The following is a 23,605-nucleotide window of genomic DNA, read 5'->3' on the forward strand; positions in this document are numbered from 1 at the left end:
CGAGGCTTAGAGACAGTCGCGGGGCGAGCAGCGTGTAGTTGCTTGTTCGACTAAAGTGACTCCGAGGTGCTGCAATGTAGTATCGTTCAGGGATGGTACCACGCAGCTATTTTAGTGCAACAGGATACCCCGGGGCCGTCCCGTATACGCCGAAGAAGGCCACCAAGGGTTTTGGATGGTATACGGTGTAAGGTAATATATAGGGCTAGGGACTCGGTCCAATGGTCGCTTGGGTGATGCTATACTCCCGAGTGTCGACATTGGGCCGTAAGACCAGTGAAACCAATATAATCCTTTCACTCGCTCCTCGAGTGATGTTGGCGATACTGCGTTTTTTACCAGCGAAAAATATCTTACATACCTACTGTTAAAATTCTTTAGAAAAATTTCTAAGATTTACACACAATGTCTTTCTTTACCTTTAAAGTAAGCAATAATTCACAAAGCATACACACATAATTTAAGAAAAGTAAGAGATGCGTAGTCGTATCGGCAGTTTGTTTCACTCTCATACTACGCCATCGCCGTTTCTGTATTAAACACATTTTTTTCTTTTCAATATAAATTGTCTTTTTTATATAAGGTAATTTAAGTAATAATTAAATATTCTCATGTACCTTGACTTATCATAAGTGCAACTATGTTCGCCTACGTGATGAATAAAGCATTTTTATTTTATTTTATTTATTTTATTTTATTTATTTACAATGCTATGATCTGTCAATACTATGAAATATAATACGAGGGCCAATACGACGCGTTATAATATTATACATTTGCAAGCTCCCGCCAAATTTCGTAATATAGAATGTCATTATTTAATTAACGCGTTGCTAGAGACCTCTAGTAACGAATAGATTTACTTTTCTATAATTAATAATATGAAATATTTACACTAATACTCATAGATGGCGCTATATGTCAAGTTAAGAGACCTCTATCAGGAAATGGTGAAGACAGTTTGTCGTGTTCCTAGTTTCTTGCTATTTTTAATAGAGGGCGCTGTACTATTTTAAAATGTTGTATAGGCGCCCTCTAGTGGTAAGTAGCAAGAGACCTATGTTATCGTTACTTAGTATAAATTCTAAAAAGAGATGGCGTTGTATAAAATCAGCTGCTGCGGTTCCGTCTTTTCCAAACAATTTTCTTTATGTGATGTTTTAACCATCGCATAAGACCGTGAAACTAAAGTGATCATAATTCGATATTGGTTGATGGATGACTGTAAAAATAGATAATAGCGTAAACAACGCCGATAGTATCCATACGGCGTTTGTTTATATGACATTGTGAAAAAGTGGATAAATAATATTATGGTTTTAGCAGACTTGACTGTTATTTTTTTTGGTTTATTGTTGATTCAACCTTTGTGAATACTTTATACATTTGATGTTTAACGTCGTAAAAATATCTGTTGCATGTTGTGGCCCTTTTGAAACAACCTCAAAGATTTATTATCTAACAACCTTTATTGTTCTAATTTTTGTAAGATATTGATAAAATAGCACACAGTATTTTTTATATTTATTAAATAACTAGAATTGATTTTTGTCATCAATTGCAATGTGTGCAGTATATGAAGTATTTACGGACATTTTTTTAAATCTTTGCGGTCGGTAATTAGTGTAGGTACTTTTGTAAGAAGTAAAAAGAATACAGAGTTTACACGATTGTATCAATTTATTTTGATTTGAATACACAATAATTACATTTTATTTGTATCAAAAAATCTAATTAAACAATTTATGCATTTCTTAATAACGTAGGTAATATTCACATGGTATCAGTTCATTTATTATCAACTAACGGCAATTTTACATTCTTATAAATTAATTACATATAAATAAGCAACTTAACATAGGGCTAAAAGTCTTTCTTGGCTAAAACGGCATTCTCGGTGCCTGCTAATAATACTACTCGACACGATATAAAAGACATTTGTCGTTAATAAAGTTAAGATGCTTTGCATAGACAATAATCAGATTCCAATAAATACTGTCAAGAAAGGAAATAATTAAATTATAATTAAATTAATAAATAACGATAGTCATAGTCACGATTAATAAATTAAGAAAAACAAAATAGCTACTATGTAGATGAAATAGTCAAAAGAATAGTTAAGTACAGAGGAACTGAACAGAAATTCTTAAAACTAATTTTCAATAAATTAATGAATCACTATCTACAGAATACTAAATATCACAGAGAAAGTACCCAATACTTCATCAACAAAACATTGTTTCGTCAAGCACTTCAAACAACACTTCACGCGTAGAGAGCATACAGTTAACAGTAACAATAAATAAGTACAAAGGGGCAACACCGAATTTGACAACATTAGTTGTCGGACTGACGGGTCGATCAACTGGCGCCGTTTTTCTTATATGGCCTTGCCTGCATCTTCTCTTTGAGTTTTTTCTCGTACGCTCTGCATCTGATGTTGTCATGGATCACCTTCTTCCCCCACGGACATCTGAATTCACTGTACCAGTTGTTGAGAAGATTCCCGTATGCCCTAAACGCTATGTAATCATTCTTGAGACACTGTGGCGCGTCCACTTTGAGGTCCAAAGTGTTGATGTTTTTGTTTTGGTTGATATGAGGCACGGTGACGTTTACTGCTATCATGTTCTCATTTATCTCAGCTATGGTGCTGTACAGCCTGTGCAGTGTCTTTTCGAGCAGCTCCTGACGGGTTTTATTGTACATGTAGAACGGGTCGTCGGCGAAGTTCACTTCAACTTTGGCGAGGTGTTTGAATATGTCTTGGAATTCCACCAACGACTTGTACAGCTTCGGCATCAGATAGATAAACTGTAACAAAAGGAAATTGCTATTAATTTGTGTTTAAGATAAACTCATTTAGTTAAGGCTAAGGGGATTTCCGCTGCTAATGTTATAAGTCATTGAAATTTTAAAGCGGATTTAAATAAGTTTACGTCAATATTTAGGGTAAATAAATATTCAATTTAGAAAAGGTTCAGCTCAATTCAAACACGTAAAGGTGCGTTATTACCTACTTAAAAGGTAGTCGTTAGTTTGGGTGTGATTATTTCAAATTAGTTCGATCTTATAAAAATACAATTCACCGAATTTAATTAGGTACTTTTGCGAAAAGGACCTCATTGTCCCTAAATATAAGTGAAGAGCATCCTAATTTGTGATTTTTGAGTGTCGGCCGATGATGTTACTCCTAAGAATGGTGTGAATTAAATTAATGCGTAATATAATACAGTGAACAGTTTACTGCGAAGTCGATTCGTGTCGAGGTTGAGCACCGCATGCGTTTGTGATTGTTTCTCTGATGATAACTTTACAAAACATTGGCACCTCGCGTTATTTCACTAAAGCTTTTGTATGCCATTTGAGGGCTTCCATTTTAATTATATGTGGTGTGGAACAATCAGATTCACGACTTGCTTGTAACTTTTATTGTAATTGTCTGTAGTGTTTTGTTTTATATTAAGGTATTTTTGTAATGTTTTTAATACGTAATTTAGGAATTTTTGTTACATGTTTGTTTATTATTTATGTTAGTATACAATATTAGAAAGACTGCAAATAGATCTCAATGGCTTGTCGTTTTTCATACATAAGGTGTGGTCTGGTATCCCATAAATCATTTCTGAGTGAGCTTCTCATAAAGCATAATCATAGAGTACATAAATATCTGCTTCATTTGTGCTCCGTACAATAGTTATCTAGGCGAGCAATAACGTTGAAATATTTGCTTGGTTTTTGCCTTTGCATGTATTTTGTGTAATGTCATGTATTATTATTGAAGTTTGGAGTATAACTGTGCTATAAAATGTACAGAAAAAATGTAACAATAAAGTCAAACAAACAAAAAGTAGTAATAAAGTATTTTTACAAAAAATGAATTAATAGAGTTTTTCATTTCGTAAAAACTACAGTTATATTAATCACCTATATTTTTTGTACAGGAAATTCACTTGCAAATGAAGTACAAAAGGTAGTTAAAAAGGCAATAATAAGTTATCGGTTACAAGCGAGGTGAACCGGGCGGTCCGGTGACTGCCTACGTTAGTAGGTATGATGATCATTGTTATAACGACATTAATGTCTTCTCATAATAGATCTAGTATTGTCATAGGACAGAACCCGTACTGATAATGGAATGTTAATATAGGTTTAAACTTAAATATTACAATGTAATTACAAATCTTTAAAAAGATTATTGTTTATTTATTGTAAATAAGAAATTTTGAGTAATTAAATAAGAAACTAAACACATGTAAAAATAGGTACCGAATATTATTAAATTCTAAATTCAACATTTATTTGAAATTAGAACTTCAATGTTTTTTCTCTTAATTTTGTATTATTTTTTTATTATTATGGCTAATAATAGCCAGTAATATCGATCCGTAAATTAACTAGCCAGTTGTATAAGCAAATAAAAACCATATTTAAGTTAAAAACTCTTAGACATATTTACTGAGGACGTTTTACGTCACCCGTAGCTAATAGTTATTAAAATGACGTGTTCAAATATGTTTCAGTGACTAATAAATGTACATATGTTTCTGAAAAACCTAGCGACCGTTCGTTAAAGTGGTTAATGAATGAATTCATCTCGTTAATACACTCAATGTTCCCGGAATTATTTAACCTGATACGCAATCGAGCATTGTTTATGTCGAATCGTATGTCACACGCGACTTCCTCAACTTAATGAATGAATATGATTCACTGGTGGCGTCTAGTTTTAATTATTATAAACAAAGTTTGTATTAAATCTTTTGAACGGTGCCATTGTTTTGTTGGTTCTTGATAGGTGATTATGTTGGTGAATCGTCTGCAGTTTCGGGATCGCTTACGCTCGTGAAAACTTAGTTTGCAAAGAATTATTTATTCTTAAGATATAAATTGTGTAAAAAAACTGTCATCAATATTTTTCACCGTTCATTTAAATCACGGAAAAATTAAAATGAGACAGATTAAATTAGCATAATTCAATGTATTTTATGTATTCAATGGCAGCTAATTAATACAATTTTCGCATTTAACATATTTTTTGTTAAACAATGCCATAAACAATACAAAAATTAATAGCCAACATTTCACGGCGCATAAAATTGTTTTACGTGTCGCATTTTCTCGTCCATTGTCGTGGAAACAGTCGTGGCGATAAAAGTGACTGCATGCGAGCAAATATGGTCGTGTATTAAAGACTGAAAACCCGACAATATGTCGTACATTAGCGTTAAAGAGGCGAAGTTAACCCGCGGGACGTGTCGACACAAACGGAACACTCCGGAATCGTAAGTCCACATTCGTCTCACTTGGACAAATAATGTGTTTTTAACATTTCGTGTTGTTTTGTTAAATCGTAAATACTGTACAAACACTTGAGAGCTTGGTGCGCGGGCGGCGGACGGCCGTCGCTTGTCGTGAAAGCGCACCGACGCGGCGGACACGCTCCTCCCCTGGGCCTGCAGTGTACTGTACTGTGCCCAGTACACCTACTGACATGTGCAATGTGCGCGTGCACGCACTGTCTGCTCTTTGTACAAATACTGAAACTGTTTTCAAAGTCTTTGAGTTTAAAATCTTTAAAATATTACACTAAGCGCCCCGAGTTTGCATAAAAGCACGGTTTTCAAAGAGAATATTAAACGTGTCATTTGTTGTCGTGTCTTGTTTAAAGTAACAAATGATTTTAAATCGTAATATATAAGTTTGTTTGCGTAATATTTTCAGTACTAAATTTAAGAAAAATCAATCCATATTAATGTACAGCTAGATATCCACGCTAGTCTTTCTTCGTGTCCATTATTTTAACGACTCATTTGAGCGGTATTTAATTTTTAAATTGTTCGTGTGTCAACTAAAGTCGGAGCGGAGCAGAGATCACTTGAATTCTAACGCTTTCCTTTGCCCAATGTTTAAATATTTGAATTTGTTAAGTGTCCGTACATTGACGAATTGACGAGCCGTGTGTTAGAAATGCTCAATATTCATCGGGCCGGCTCGAGACACCAGTGAAGAGATCGCGCGGCATGTGGCGCGCGCTGTATCGCTGCCCGCTGAGCGCTCACGAGTCACAAACCTCCGATATTGACTGTTCCAAGTTCCAACGCTCGCATACACTTATTGTCTCGTGTCGCATTAACTTTTGTGTACTAATTAGTGGGCGACCAATATGAATACATAATGGAAAGTCGCCGTGTCCAGATGTGTGTTCGGTAAACAATAAAAGAGCTTACACGTCGCAATTTAAATAAACCGTGTATGTGTATATATTTTAAGTCATTGAGCCGCATTGGTATTTCGACTCACCGGCTGCTAAACACGATTATTAATATAATTATGAAGTTCGCTAAAATATAAATACATAATGTTTGAAGGCATGGCTTAGCATCGCGTGTGCACGGCCGAATCACGCGGTGTCAATCTATGCAAATTTCCTCGAAACGTTTAACTGGCTCCTTGGTTTGCTCTGCTCCCACAAAGACTAACCATAAGCCTGTGATTTATATAACACCAGCGTTAGCGGAGCCAGTTTCCTTACAACGCTTTGTTGCTTTAACAATGAGCGAGATTTGTTGATAAGAGTTCATCTTTAGCTGGTTATTTATTTTTTCAAACAAACATTATCGAGATTAAAAGATGATAATTTTATTTCATCTAGCTTTTTTGATGATTCCGAAACAAAATAATCAAAGTCGGCTTTATGTGCGAGTGTGAGTATCGAGAGGAATATAATTTGTTTACTACATCGGTGTATTATGGCTGCAAAGTGTATTAGCGACGGAGGCGAAATAAATGAAGTGATCTCGGCAGGGGCGGCACGGAGTTCTCGTATAAAACACTTAAAACTGTACCAATTTTGAAGCGTAAGCGGCGCTGAAAATTAAGGGCTTGCACATCTAGTTATGGCCCTTAAGTACAATGTGAAGTAAATAAACGCGGTACAAAGGCCGGGCACGTGTAATTTGGCTCGACGAAACCTCATTTAAGTTGCAGCGGTGGGGCCTCGAGCACGGCTAATGTAAGCGGTGATTCTTTGTCTCAAATAAAGCAAAAATAAATTAAAAATAATGTAAAAACATTGAACAGGCAAAAAGAGTGATGGGACGGACCCACCACACCCTCGAGACGTGAACTGATCGACCGCAATAATTACACTGTCAGTTGTTTAAAATTCCCTTCAAATATTACGCGCGATTGTTGCGGGAGAACCCATCCGCCATCCGGGCGCAGACCGTACGAGTTTTGATGAAATTAATATCGGTGGGCTATTGACACGAACGTGTCGTGCTTCGTAAACAATTATAAACGGAGAACTACATGAATGATGGAACTATATTAACGAACCATAAACGTAGCTTTGGACGAGAGAAGATAAGTTAAAAGTCAAATGTGTTTGAATTGGCTGAACTGAGAAACTAGGACACAATAGTAGTTTACGTTGGATAAGATTTACAATAGGTTTTTAGCATGAAGAATGGAAATTATATCGTAACAAATAATGAGAATTAGCCTAAATATTTCATGCCTAATGTGTACCTTGTCTTGTCGAAACAAGTTTAGATACCTTTTAAGCTGTGATCTATGTAACAGAAGAAATTGCGACCTTAACCACAGCTATCAATTGTAAATTATGAAGATAAATTTAAATAGTTTCAAACGATACTCACTTTTCTTTCCGAAAGAGAGGCTCCTGTCCGACGCGGATTCCTGTAGTTGTGGAAGTGGATGTCGACAAAGTTGATAGTGGGCAGCCAGGTGGGCATCCCGTCCCTGTACTCCTTGCTCTCGTTCAGCACTCTCCTCTCATCATTGAAAAACGCTCTGGTGTTCTTTAACTTCTTCTTGATCTTTGTCATCGCGTTTTTGAATCGGTCAGCCTGCGCGTTCTTCTCGGAGCGGTCGTTCTTTTGCCTTATCGGCGCTGGCGTGTCTTTGGTATGTGTCCGCCGCTTGTGGTCCACTCTAGTCTCCAGCCTCAACCTGGACATCTCTTTGGGTGGCTGCACGAGACTGTCGTGCCGCCTCTCGTGGCGGATCTTGTGCTCGACCGTACGAGCCTCGCACGGTGTTAGGCACATAGTTAAGATTACTAACACTGATGTAGCTACCAGAAGCTTTTTAGGAAAACCTGTAACAATAAAGAAATCTATGGTTACGACTGTACTGAATGAGCAATCAAACGTAACTGATTGTGTGTTAACAATCACTTACAACTAATGAAAGTAATCCATAGGGCTATAAATTTAATATAACATGATATTATCTGTATGACCGGTGTTATAAGATTAGACGGTAGATAGCTAACAGGTACAGATAACAGGTAAAGTACAAATCTTTTATGCCGTATTTACATTACATTATCAATGTTTCGCAAAGATTATAGTAATGTCATCACGACAACATCGCTGCTTCAAATTTTTCTAAATATTGTGAAAGTTGGCAACAGATAAACTTTACGGTGAAAATGCCGTTGATGTTTAATATTTTAGTCATTATGTTCAACAGCGCAGGGCAAAGTTCTAATCCTTGGTTATATAAATGTTTTATAACAGTACATAGTCGCTTAAGGACATTGTGGGAAACCCCGGATGCGATTGGAATATAATTATTGTCTGTGTGCATAATTCCTGTCTAATAAGATTCATTGTAAATGTAGGATCATAAAAGATAATCTTCGACGTCTAACGGCAAGAGGTTTAAAAATTGTTGCAACATGACTAGTTCTTTCTAGTTTCCGAGGATTCAAATAAAAAATAATAAGCTCGGTGATTATTGTAGGCGGCTGTGCATTCTGTGTGCATGTCCGATCTACATCTCGGAGCACTTTCTCGGCCATTACGCGACGCGGGATGGGTGCCTTTGAACGTGATTTTTTTAATCAATCCGACCTGGACTCACGGCTTCTTAAACTTATGTATGATGCAATGTTAAATACGAATTTTGCATTAGAATGCCGTGTGTAGTATTAAGTCTATAGACGAATTCATTTGGTTAAGTATGTCGTATATTTTTACGATTTTGTAAAATTGTTGCAATAAAAGTCTAATATTTTTTTGAACGTATTGTCACTCCTGTTTCCAGTAATTGTACGATTATACAAGCTAATATAATATGAAAGGGCGATTATATTTTTTTTGTTCTCAACGTTATTTTGCGTAAATATGGCTTAATAATAGAACACAAATCTAATATAAACGTAATCGATAGTAGCATTGAAAAAATACGGTAAGGATAAATTCCTCATGTTAAACTATTAATTTTGATTGACGTCTATAACCTGTGTTTATGTTTAATGTAATATATGAGATAATAAGTATAGCAGCCAGCACTGACACGGTCCCGGAGCGGCGCTTCACATCGCTCGGCCACGGCACGAAGCCGTCACGCCCATTCCCTCAGTCGTTGCGCAAAAATTTCATATTATGTCCCCTCGTACGATTCAACCTTTGACAGTTATAGAAGGTTTTGATGTTTTGCGCCGACGCCGTAAAACATATTTTATGTTCCGACGCAGCCTCGCAATTTTGTTGAGAGACGTTTTCAAACTTTTAAAAGGGGAGAGACACCACCGACCGAAGCTTGCCTTTGTCCGATACATGTGCTAAAACGTAGAAAGTTTTCTTGTTGCAGTTTTACTATTTATTTATTCTGAACGCGGTGGTAATAAACATCACTACAAATATATTTTACTCGCGATACAATTCAATTACATGTTTTACGTATTTGGATTGTTTGTTTAGAGCTCACGGTTTTAGAAAAGGATAATATTAAATATGTAACATATTATCACATTGAATTACGGTGAGTTAACACTTTGGAATTACGTCAGACAAGGATAAGCCAAGGTTTATGGTCAGTGAATCATTAGGTCAATTCGTGTCGTTGACAATTTAATGTATGTTAAGTAAATACCGCGTTACGAGACCGTGCAAAATATATCTCATGTGAATAGTTTGCGCGCTGCGGCCAAGCGACCGTTTTCCTTTATAGTTTTTTTATTCTGTGATCATTGTGCGGAGCGTCGACAGTCCACAGGCTCTATCGAAAGCATTGGATGGTATCAAACAATGCTCGTATATAATTGTTACCGCGAAATACGTGAACAGATACTACATGATGTGATGTTTCCATCATGGGGTTTCCCCAAACGACGGACGGTTTCAGTAACAGTTAGTTTCCGAATTACATCCATTACCTGTTTTATGTGCTGGTAATGTATTTTCTTTTTTTGATAACATTGTTTTGCCAGACGGTGATTTTCTGCGCGACTTCTCGAGCTTGTTTGCTTGCAAAATCAGTTGAGATCTTTTACGAAATTAATATTTTATAATCGATTAAATCGAACTGTATTCGATGACGTCGGTAATTAATTGACACCATAAAAAGCTATGAAACGTAACGTACTCGGTATGGAAAGCTAAAATATATCGAATGACAAATCATGTCGACGGGCTTCATAGAAATATGCGTTTGATCGTTTGCCGACGGTCGTATGTTTTTCATACTCACACGAAACGCTTCGTGCGCTGTATGCATTGTGCACTTCCAAAAATGATCATGAATTGAATTAAATTGCATTTTTAGTAGAACTGTGAGTGGATCCGTTTCGTTGCGGTCGTTTTAGCTGTATACCGGGATTTCTATGTTTATGGGAACTGTCTTATGCATCGCCATGAAATGGTAGTAATACTGTTTATATAAAGGTTATCTTTACGGTGCGTTGTTTATTTATTATGTTTCGTATTATGTTTATTTACAAACTTAGATAGTGCTTATAAATATTTCGTTATATTGTCTATAGAGAGTTATTATTATTGACCGCAGAAATGAATAAAGCAGTGTTTTTAAGCGTATAGTTTAGAAATTTAAAAGTCAATAAATAACCAATCAAAGAAAATTTCACATTTACTTTTAAATTCGACATAATACTTATATAAGGTTTCTCTTGGTGTTAAAAGGATAATTAAATGTTCAGGTTCCACAGCATCCACTTCAGAATTAATATATAATATTAATCACTTAAACATTTATCACAGAGCGGGAATCGAACTCGTTGTCTCTCGTCAGAACTAACTTATAATCCATTGCGCACACTGAGACTGTCAATTAGACCATAAAAGAAAGTAACATAAAAATTAAATATTTTTTTTAATCTACCCGCACCAAATGTCACTTGTTTACATTTAATGAATGAGAATACTATCGATATGCAACACGAAAGATTTACCTGTTCCACATTTAAAATACAATTTAAAAACACACACCAGTTAAAAAGACATCCATGAACAATGCATTGATGTAGCTCCTTCGGGCAAGTCCATATTCATTCAAACAACAATATCCCGGTTGACGAATTGTTGTTGTTATACTGCGGCGGATTTGAAACACTGGCCGATAGCACTCGCGAAACTTTTTGCACTGACGTACCACAATTGAAATTTAAAATTGGAACCACTAGTGAAGTCAATTCGCACTCGGTGTGTAAGGTTGTCGAGCGTGTGTCACCGGTGTGGTGTGGGGAGCGAGTGTGCCAGACCGGCGCGCGATCAGCCTCCGCTCGTTGAATGGGCACCGAAATGCGGCACCGTGTATGAAATAGCCCGTCAAACTATGCGAAAACCCTTACCGGCCGCGCCGTAGGAAAAGAACTTTTACCCTCGCGGAGACTTCCTCGCTTTTATTTTTTTTCAGTATTTTTTTTAATTTTCCTTTTTTGTAACTTCTTTGTAATTTATTTTAATATTATGTTGCGTCATGGTCAATAGAATTTAATAATGATAGTGATTACTCATCAAAATTATTATCTAACACATTTTTTTGGAATATTGATAAATATCCTTTGTTTTATATAAATCATTGATTAATTTTACATAAAAAATGCTTGTACATTTATATTCATTGTATAAGTTAAAAGTTTACATAATAAGTCGTCTCCGCAGACGTCTCTTTCTCCATCTTGTGCAAGTGATTCGGTTATACTTCGGCGGTGATTCATCGATGAGTCTATCCTAAAGTGAGTTTTTATCGGGCGTTAGTCGCGCCGTCGATTCAGACCACGTGTCACATCACTACACACGTGGATTCTTATATTATAGCTCTAATTTATTCCATTATTTGCGCGGCAACTAGTTTTTTCATTGATTTCGATAGGTAATCGATCATGACATAATTTGTAGGTAAACATAATTGATTGATCAATCGAACTATTGTGTTCGACTGTGGGTGGTGGTAAAATTATTTGACATTTTGAATTGACATAAGACTTTCTTAAGTATTGCCGGAATAATTAAATAAAATACAAGTAATATTTATTAATAAATATAATATTGTGATTAACAGCATGACATTACTATTAATTAAATAAAAATCACACTAATTTATTGACTTATGTAAATGCCGCCTAGATTTGGCGTTTGTTCAACACATAAACAACTTTCATTTTCTTTTTTACACTGTGACATGTCATTTGTTCACGGACAACAAACTATAGAGTCCGAGGACGACGGTAAACTTTGCCTGACCCCAAATATATGGGAAAGGTTCTCGGAGATGATTTGATAATTGTACCTATAGTGTAAATTTCCACGGTATTCTATAGAAGTAATTTTACCCTACGCAGAGGAAAGGTAAAGTCCCATGATCGGGAAAAGTCGTCCTATAACAAGATGATAACAAATATTGTACAGATAATTTAGTTCACTGCGCGCCGCGTCTCATTTTAGTATAGGATATTGGTAGCATGTGGTGTGATCGGTTGTAGCTTTTGAGCGGACATCGCGTGTTTACTTTGACACATTTTTTTTGTCCCGCGACTAACAAGGCGATGCCATTGTGCCGGCCGCTTAGTGATAGTGTCAATACTGTGTTATTATATTTATGATTAATAATATATACTTCCCGTCAGTTTCGCTGTATGTGTTTTTTGTTTTTATAGTTGATTTTTGGAATAGATTTTGTAAAAGTTTTTTTTGAATGAAACAATTTACTAACTTTAAGGATTACCTATAAATTTATATTATGGTTATTAAATGTCGATAATGTGTGATTTACGTACGCGATGTAACAATTAACGCGACAAGACAATCTGCAATACAATCATTTTTTGCGTTCATCACGGCGGATGAGATTCCCACAGCTTGGTGACATAATGACATGGCTTTCATCAATTAGCGTTGGTATTAGCGTTTTTATATGGAAATGGGCTTGCAATTAGATATAAGTGGAGGCTTTTCCTGCGGCCGTCTCATCGTGTGAGTCATGGATTTTCCGAATTTTCGCAATGGGAAACGCGGCCGACGAATTGTGTACAATGGCGGACAAATTGTTTGCGTTCTCACTATATTATATAATGAATATGTGAACATATCATGTTTTAAAGTAAATTAAACGGTTACCTGCCCTAATAGTATGACCGAAAAACTATGTTAAAAATATCGTAACTAGCTATAGTTATACCGATTTTAGAAACAAGGACAGATTAAACACCAGAGAGTACACATAAAGTTATGTCTAATATTTGTTCTGATTGCAGGTTACTATTCGTTTTTCCCTGAAATGTTCTAAGTTACGCGATACCGTGAGCCTGCAGTGTACGTCTGAAAACCTACAAAAGCTCGGGTGTCGCGTCACAAAATGAGTCCGCATCTATTACTCACGGCCCGTAGAAAGTATACTCGTTATATCCGCGTAACTTTAAACGATTCGTCACGCATTTAAATACTGAATAATTTTGTGCTACGAAATGTTTCTGAATATTAAAAAGTTTCGTTTCTATGCATTATTGAACAACAATATTATATTTAGAAAGTTTCCGAACGTTACATTTATATGTGCACATGATTTTTATAATTTTCTACGGTTTTCGCGGTAGAACATTTATGCATATATTATACTAAATGTTTCAGTTATTGCTGCGTTTCACGAGTAAGTTGTGACCGCCTAGTTTTTCGACATGTATTTACCGTGGTGTGCGTATGTTAGGAATGTCGCAAATTCCTTAACCAACATAGTTTCGTCAGCTAATTTAAGTTTACCGTAAACTCAAATAACTAAGCTTCCGCGACAGTGTCCGACTGCGGCCGGCAGCGCATTGCCAATACGCGGGATGTCATTGTTCACGAGCCACAATATAAATCACTACTCGCGCGCAGCTTGAGAAAGCCTCAACGCGTGTACCCTTTACAACTTTTGCGCCACAGCCTAAAACATACCCTAGAAGTACAATGTGAATGTTTCAGTATACAAACTATATATGAATAGTTAATCTAGTCTGTGGCTCTAAAAGTGAATAAGGCAATTTAGTCAACGTATAGTTTGTCATAATCTATGCGGTCCAGGGTTAAGTTTAAGTTATGCGTAAAGGTATTGCTAGTTTCGTTTTCAGATTAGCTTTATTGCCTTCTGCGCATCGGTTTGTATTTTCATAATTATACACAATCTATATATAGATGTCTCAAATAGGATATTTAAATTTATTAACTGTAGCGTCGCTGTCGGTTTTTACGTTCTTAAGTTATGACGTATTTTAAGTATCATCCCAAAAGTGAATAAGTAATCCGCGAACGTTATCAATTACGTTTATCTATCATTGAACTCTATTTGCTTTGCTTATCTATGAATTGTGACGTTTACTTGCGAACTGTGTCCTACAGGGTCAGTTTTATTGAATCATTTTTTGCCCCGATTAGAAAATATTAGCTAAATGTAATCCGATGTATTTCTAAATATATATTTTAAAACATCGTTTTTCATAACTTCTGATGTTAAATATATATTTTCGGAATTGGAAAAGCTTTTTTATTTTAATGTTTTCTCTAAAAGATTCAATATTCGTTATATTTTGTTCTCTTCGAGCTTAATGTTAGTAAGTTATCTTTTGGAAACAAGAGAATATTATAGCTGTTATTACTAATGATATTGGGTCATCACATCAATTGTTACTATTGATATTGGGTCACTTGAATTACTTGTAAGGTGTAATCAGATTACAACGATTTTCTTTGATTTGATTATAATACAACATCGCTTTCGTTTATTGAATGAATTAATAGCGCAGTTATATATGGTTAATTTACTGTATAACTTAAAAATAGGTTATAAAAAGCCTTAACTGTATAAGAGAAACTAAAATAAAAAAATAATACCTCGCTACTACTAATATTATGATTACAAACAAATACTCTATCTCATATTTATTAGTCATGAAGATTTGTTTGTTTTGCAAATGCTTTAATGAAGAGGAAAAGTGCGGTACCAACGAAACAATACCGTTTAATTTCATTGAAACAGATACAAATATAAAATGATGTAATTTTTCCCCGTGTATTGAATAATGCATAAACTGATTTTCATTGATGAATCATTTCATGATTTACCTTAACGTATTGATTTTAAAATATGTAAATATATTCCGATATTTGTATATAAATATAAAACTTACTTTTATATGAAGATTTCATTGAGGAACATCCGTTACAGCAGCTGCAGTTATCAATCATTTTGTTTTTTTTTTATCACAGAAAAATCTTTGGTATAGTCACAATGTTCACTTTCTAATCACATGCACAAAAGCATATATCCACAGCCGTATTCTGATTAAATATATCGAATGTAATTCCGGTGTATGGTTCAGGCTACGATCGGGCGGATACGTTCGGTTCGCCGCGTTACGTGTAATGTGTGTCCTGAACGGATTTCCACGGCTTTTATGTGAACGGCGGTCCCGTGATAAAGGGTGCAAAAAACCGATTGTTTGAGTTAGAGGGCCCGACATGGCGTATGACGTCACAAGTGCGACGTCGCGCACGTTAACCACGTAAACGAACAGATGCTCTTACGCAATCCGCTGTTCAAATAAATACATGTGTTTCAGTACCGGATCCTGATATGTGAAAATGCGTATCCCGAACTTCATTTGTTGCTGCAAATTTTTGGGATTCGATGTTTATTTCAAATGGTTTTTATGGGTGTTGTAAACACGTTTATAAGAGTTGAAAACACTTGTAGTTTTGTATTCCTTTACGGTTTATAGATATATTATGTTAGTAATCGTTTACTGGTTAGCGTTTCTTTTGCAATATATTGTTTCTTTATTTTTATTTTAGAATTATGATTACACACATTTTATATGGAGCGTCTACAAATCTGTTTATAGGTACATAATTTTTTGTCATTATTTCAGATATACTTTGTTTATAATAAAAATAAAATATTCTATTTGTTGTAAAATATTGCAACGATATGAAAGGAATTAAAATTTATTTCTCTAATAAAGCAAATAAAAAAATTAAATTTATTCAAATGTATTATGTGTTATTTAATTAATTTACATATTAGTACAGTATTTTATTTTCTTAAATTCATAAATAAATTTTCACAATATAAAAAATATACTTATCAGTTTATATTTGGCATATTATTTCATTAGGTGAAACTAGACAAATACAACTATATAGAGAAATCCCTTTTAATTCATGGGCTTACCTTATTAAAAAAAAAAAAGTAATATTATTATTTCTTAAATATACATCTAAGTAACTCATCCCTATTGCCAGCTTAGGATTATTAGACTTTGCAAAATTGCCATATAAAGCTGTGATTTTAAATTTCGAATCCGCCATATTTGGAACCTATTTCAGCATCGCTTCTTCCCATCCCACTGTCGTCGGAGTCCGCCTCTCGGCCTCAATACCTAAATAGTCCCGTACGATTGGTCGTCTGGAGCAATATAGTCGCCTATAGAATACTTGTTATTTTAACTTCGCCACACGTGGTTGCGCCGTTGAGGGTGGTAGCCAGAATAAGGCCGTAGAATGTGAAAAAGCTGCACTGTTTTCATAGAATTTAAAACGAATGAGGTTACATAATGAAGTAATTATTTTTATGCTCTTAACTAGTATTGCGCGCAGCTCTGTTCGTTATTTTATTTTTAATAATTTATCTTAGAATATGAAATGGTATTTTTTTTAGTAACGGCATGTTGAGGAGAAAGTTGCAAGAGAGGTGTATTTGAAAGAGTTTACTGGTATAGATTAATATATAAATAATAATTTCTAAGACAAATCTACAGGACAAAGTGCCAGTTACCAATAATAAAAACGTACGCATAGACAATTTTAGTAATAAGCCTCGAGTTCTAATAATTTGAAATTTATGAAAACTCAATGAAAATTCGCTTAGATATTTCATAGAATAAGAAGTAAACAATTATAAAAACAGCTGGTAAAAATTAGCAACGAGTGTATCAAACAATGTAGGTGCAATACGTGACAGTCGGACATTTTTACTATTTAATATTCATGTGGAGATAATAATTGGGTTATGTTTGTGATTTTGTTTCTAATTTATATTTGTTTGTTTTCGTCTCCTTTTTCAGACGGTTGGCCCAATTTACACATAAAGATATTAAAGTTCCCAATGGCTTCTTATGACATCGCGTTTGCATGGAAGTTTCTATCACGCTAATTTTTTTATTATTTTATTAAACTGTCACTAAGATACAAGCCAGTTTTGAATTATTTATGTTTCTGGTCGCCACTAAATAAACATTGGATCTTAAATAAATACTCATTTGATCCATCCTAGAAAAAAGGTTTAAATTAACTTGTTTTTGATATTTATTCTCACAAATTCTAGTTATTTGCACGAATAGGTAACATTTACGGCACTTCAAAAATACATATATAAAATTTTTAATAGTTTTTGAGAATGTACCAAGTCTTTTAAGTCTCTAATATTCGTTATGTGTGTCTTAAAATATATAGTGTTAAAATATCAAAAATATATATTTTTTATCTTATATTATTAATATGGCGTAATTAAAATAATGTTTATAATTTACCATTGACCCCTAAAATCTAAAATGCGTGAATGAAAAGGAAATATTTTTGAACAATTACCTGTTCGTCAATATTAATTATTAGCAGCTCAGTATTTACGTATTATTGAAGGAAACATTTTATTTTCATGACGAATTGTGTATGATATATTAATCGAATTAGTATTTACGCATGGTTATTTCCTGAATTTATTACAGGAATCCTACGTGACATATGGAATGATTTAGTTTTAGAAAACTAAACGTTATTATTTAATATCGTAACATTTTTTTTCAATATAATAAAATTTGCTTAAAAAAGCCTTACGGAAGCCCTGTATTTTCCATATTAAAAAAATATATTTTTTCATTATTTGCCTTCAACTAATTAAACAAATAATAATAAATAATTTATGGCAACAAGTACAATAATATTTACAATATTATGTTCTACTTAAAATAGAGGTATAGTTGTTTAGAAATTTAGCCGAAACAAATATACGGACAGGCAAAAAAAATAGAGTTAAAGGGTTCTTATTTTATTACAAACACTTAATTTCTATATGTGTATTAATGAAAATATGTTATTAAGAATGGATTTCGCAAAGTGAGATTAGAAGCATCGGCAATAAAAACACAATTACTTTTTTTAAGATGTTTTGATTTTTGTTACTCAATCACGCATGAAGCACACATTTGAAAGTACTTTATTACATAGATGGATACCAAATCGCATAATAACTGAGACTCCATCTATCACGGTTCATTTACAGCAGCTGGTCAGGACTCCAATACCTTCTGAAAAGGCTACTCGTCATATAAATGTATTAGCCAACCAAATACAAAAGTCACTCTAATCTATGCTCCCAAACAAAAGACAATAAAATGTGTACAATCTACATTAACAGTGTGACTTCTAAACTTTTTTAACGTTAAAAGGTGGTTAAGAATTGCTTAAATAGCTGTCAAAAACATCACCGGTTCCTAGTTTAAACCTTATTAAGAGGCAAGATGGCGGATTTTGCCTTACAGCTGATCGAGTAAATTTGTGTTTTAGTTAAGCATAGCTTATCGAAATTTTTATAACAAACACTGTATCTGTATAATAAGGTAACTGTCAAATAAAATTTACTTGAAACTTGAGAAATAGGCCTACAGTATTGTATGAATTGACAATGGTTGTTAACCACAGATGATAAATGATTTACGCTTAATTCATGTAGTACGTTTTAACTTAATTGAATATTTGTGTTATTATTTTTCCTGGTTCTATAGATTTTTATTATTATACTAAGTGTTACTCGCGGCTTCGTTCACGTGAAAAGTTTATCCCGCCACAATAGTCTCTAAAAAACTGGTCGACGCTAGCGCCATTTATTTAAAAAATAAGATCCAATACTTCCTATGGGAGCAAATTACCGGGATTCAAAGTATGTGTTAATCTAGTACATGCTTTCTACCCGTGTGCTAAATTTAATCCAAAATCGTCCAGCTGTTTACTTACTTTTAACAAACATTCAAACATTTTCACAAACTCTTCACAAACAAAAAAAAAACTAGCATTTACAATATAAATTAGATAAGATTATTCATTAATTTACATTTTTTCATTTTAAACGATCTATATAATTTAAATTATGTACTGTGTCCACTAGAGATAAAATTTACACGAAATACTGTAAAAAAGTAGGTAATTTAACATGACGTCAAATATGCGAAGGTTCTCATGGCGACATCCTCTCATTGTTTCCATAATGATCACAGCGTGAAATGTACTTACCGTGTTACAGATTGGGGAAAAAGAGATAATTGCATATATTCGTCTGGAGATGTTTGTCTTTACTTTTAGTACAAAATACATTTAACGACCTCCGTGGAGTTCTTTTTCGTTATTATAAAACAAAGCTAACATTTTGTTTTTACTTTCCTGTATCCTGAATGAATGAAGTTTATGTTTGAAATAGTAATGCGTAATGTGTATGTATGTCTAATGTATGAAGCTCAATCTTTATTATTGTGTGTGTAAAAAAATATTAATTAATTATTTTGATATTTTAACAGCAACACTAATATTAAGATGATATTACATTTAATTATATCATAATTGAATTTATATTTATGAGTTTTTTAACCGCTTTACATTTAATAATATACTTAATAAACTTAATATTTATTTAAATTATTTCATTTGACGTAGCCCTTGTGCTGAATATAGTGCATGTAATATTTCCTCTCAGAAAATGACGAAACAATGTAAATATAGAAACGCATTCGTGTCGGCGTGGCGTTACTCATTACCACCTGAAAAATTACCCTTTCTCATGGAAAATAAACACGTAACATTCATTGAATTCAGTAACCATTGCCGTTGTTCCGACATCCTGGTGCATACGATTACTTGGAACGGTCGTCATGAATTAGAAAACCCCGTGCAATGATGTTTCCTCATTGTTTATGCAAATATTCCGTTTCACGGTGAGGTCACATACAATTGTTCTGAACTAGAGTTCAACATTTCGCTACGTCATCTATATCCGTATAGGACGTGCCGAAAATTGTTCCGAGTAATTTATTTCAAGTAAAAACGCGACAATTAGTAATGCATTTACATAATTACCTGTTGAGTTTGACGGTCATTGACGTTAACTAAAGCGAGACTGTGGCAACTGACCACGGTGCGAAGTGACACCGCCTCGATTTTCCGCCTTGAGTTACGTTGTAGCATGCTGTTAGTCGCGTACACCAAAGCATAGCGTTATACGTCTATTTTCATTCATATTTCCCTGGCGTCTTTTTCCAGAAAGGAAAAGCAACAATTTCCGGGTCTGATAAACTTTAAAAAAATAATATATTTGGTTTGTTTAGGTTTTTAGAAATTTAATCATATGAAACGCAGTAGCAAGCTTTCACTTTACGATTTTCTTAGAGACAGATGTACCTATTCGCCCAAGCCTACTTATTCTAGATTTATCGTCAATAAAGCTGATTGTAGACAACAGGAACGTGCACTTCTAAATGGATTCAGTCTAGTAACCATTATTTACAATAACGTGATACTTCAATTTCGGATGTCTTACATAGGTCCGACAGATCCTTGATCGATTTTCAGAATCCATTAACTTTGCAATGCCTTGAAATCTGTAATGTTTGATATTAGTAATACTAAACCGCAATTTGTGGTACATACAATGACCTCAGATTATTTACATACCTAATCACGTGTAAATACAGGGTGTGGATTTACTAACTTGAACGCTCAAAAGAATTCTTTGGTTTGATAAATAATTATAATAAAATTATAATTATGCTACATTATATTGTATTGGACTATATAAGATCTCAGGTTAGCTTCGAACAATTTTTTAAACATAGGTTAGGTCAGCAGTCTCCAGTGCAGCCTATAAGCTAAAGAAGAAGACGATGACGATCGATAGTAGGGTGAGTTACGGTCTATATTCACAAAATTAACGAGTTTTGGTTTTAATTCTCAGTATCAGCCCAGAATCTAGAATTTGTGCCTGATATTGCGATATGTTCGCTCCCTATTACAACATAAAATGGAAGGCGAAAAGTGGGTACATCAGTTGTGCCTCTGTAGGTAGACACTTAACCTTTTATCTCCGAAGGGGTAGGCCCCATTAGGAATAAAAGGCGTGAGTGTGTGTGTATTAAAAGTTAGGGAAGATCTTACCCCAATAGTAAGTATAGGCGAGTAATTTTTCTCTATTGCCTTCTTAGTGTAGTGAAGGCATAAGTGTTGTGTAGTGTTCGAGTTAGATTTTTATTTCGGGTATTCTGTGATGGTCTTTAGAAATATGATAAACTTTTTGGTACGGGTGTACAAATATACAAAAATTCAACTAAAACTTATTACTTACAGGTGAGTGATTCATTTGAGTACACTAATGAAAATTAAACGCTTGCTACGCTTTTATGTCTTCAATGACGCACCTGTAACCATGCCCTGGCTCTGTAAGTTTTCTTTTCATTATTAATAATATTGACATGCCTTTCCGAATGGCTAGAAGTTTACTTGGTTTGAATTTATGGAACATTTTACATACAATTGTTTGCCTTTTTATTAGATAAGTATACATTTTCAGAAGAACTCATATTATTTTTACTTGAACTGTTTAGCTAATGTATTACATTATAGGCGATAAACACCCGCTTTTAGCCTCCATTTTCTCCCGAAATATAATATTTATGAAAATAATTTCTAAGCCAGACGTATCCACATTCCACGCGCGATTCGGTTATGATTAGCCAAAAGCCTTCGATGACTAACAATATTTTTTTGAGAGGCTTATTCTCAGAACACCTCGTTCGCGCAGGTACCGAAATGTTAGAGGAAATGCCATTTCATATTGTCGGCAGATTAATATCTAAATGTAAAACATAAGTGTTACATATAAAGTTCATGGTGCATTGAAGTAATAGAGATAAAGTAAACCTGACCTATAACATGATCGGAAGTGCTAACATATCTTTGTAAGGTAGTCATTTCCAACTAACGTGGTAAAAAAAAACAAGTTTTGATTAATGGCGTCTACGCTTATGCTAGTGACGTCATTACATAATTTAGTTATCGCGAATGTGTTCCCGAGTCTATGTACGTGGTAGCTAGAAATAATAAATATCCTCTAATTGGCCAAGGATTAAGCTTACGTCGGTCGGGCTATGTACCCAATCCTTGTTGTTATTTTAGATCCAAACAGCTCCAATGGGAGTGCTATTTATATTATGTATTAGGTATTTACTAATGCAACATTCGATATTGCGTTGTTTACTCACAATTTTTAATAAAATGTTATTTAAGTATTTATTCAAAATTTAAGGGTGTTCCTTGAGTTGCCTAGGTTAAAAGTCCCAGTTTAAAAATAACATTGGACTGAAGAATTATAATAATAACGAGATTCCTTTAACGAAAGAGTTTTCAGTATCGTACTAGTTGTTCCTTAAATCCATATAAAAACAACTTTTCAGCTATGTATACTTGTATTAGAGAGGTAAGTACAGAAATGGAGAGGAAACCACCTCAGTACACTTTTCGTCTTTTGTCGGAAATGCACTTTCTTAATAGGTCAAGTTATGTAAAAGTTAAAGTTAGTTGACAATTGAAACTTCAGCATTTTTATAAACAAAAATGCATAATAATATTATGTGTATAGATTTATAATTGAATATATAACTTCTAAACTCAAAAATATGCAATCCCAGTTCCGTCTGCTGCAACTTATACTATCAAAGGTTATACTTGATTTATTTTGTACATATTTAAAAATTGAGCTAAGAATACTTTTTTTTCCTGGAAATGAGTTAATTAACATCTTTTTATATGTAACTATAAAGCGCACCTTGCGTTGACAATTAAATAAACAAGAATACATATATCTCAAGAATTTTAATTTAATTTATGTAGTGTAATGGAAATGCATGTTTTATTATTCATAAGAATATTATACAAGAACTACGTGCCGTCTATTTCTTGCAATTGATGTTTCCTATGTAACGCGTAATGTAGGTACAGTCAGCCTGAAATAAATTACAGTATAAGTTGACTAGAGTTTTACGATGAAGCCTTTTTGCACACCACTTATCTGGTGCAGGGGGGTCACTCCCGTGTCCGTATAAAAAAAATGATTTTTATCCGCGTTTATTTGAGGCTGACTGTACCTATAAATTTTAATAAAAATTCATTGTAACCGCAACTACCTACGTCACGGAATATCCGAGTTATTACTAGTGTATTGTGGGCAGATTGCGGGGACAAGACCTTTTTGCTGCATAATT

The 23,605-nt window shown here is 34.1% G+C and overlaps 1 protein-coding gene across 2 annotated transcripts; it reads right to left on the reverse strand.

Moving 5' to 3' along the window:
• Nucleotides 1-1,661: 1,661 nt before the first annotated feature.
• On the reverse strand, nucleotides 1,662-15,535 carry LOC115440857. Of its 2 annotated transcripts, none has more exons than XM_037440459.1 (3): nucleotides 15,437-15,535; nucleotides 7,665-8,125; nucleotides 1,662-2,814 (listed from the first exon to the last, which is right to left on the reverse strand). In XM_037440459.1, exons 1-3 carry the CDS (start codon nucleotides 15,492-15,494, stop codon nucleotides 2,362-2,364), a joined length of 972 nt encoding a protein of 323 aa, XP_037296356.1. In that variant the 5' UTR covers nucleotides 15,495-15,535; the 3' UTR covers nucleotides 1,662-2,361. The 2 variants fall into 2 exon arrangements, with proteins under 2 accessions (XP_037296356.1, XP_030021214.2); XM_030165354.2 differs by lacking the exon at nucleotides 15,437-15,535 and adding an exon at nucleotides 11,262-11,712.
• Nucleotides 15,536-23,605: the final 8,070 nt, after the last annotated feature.

This window comes from Manduca sexta, chromosome 19 (genome assembly GCF_014839805.1).
Source record: "Manduca sexta isolate Smith_Timp_Sample1 chromosome 19, JHU_Msex_v1.0, whole genome shotgun sequence".
Lineage (NCBI taxonomy): Eukaryota > Metazoa > Arthropoda > Insecta > Lepidoptera > Sphingidae > Manduca > Manduca sexta.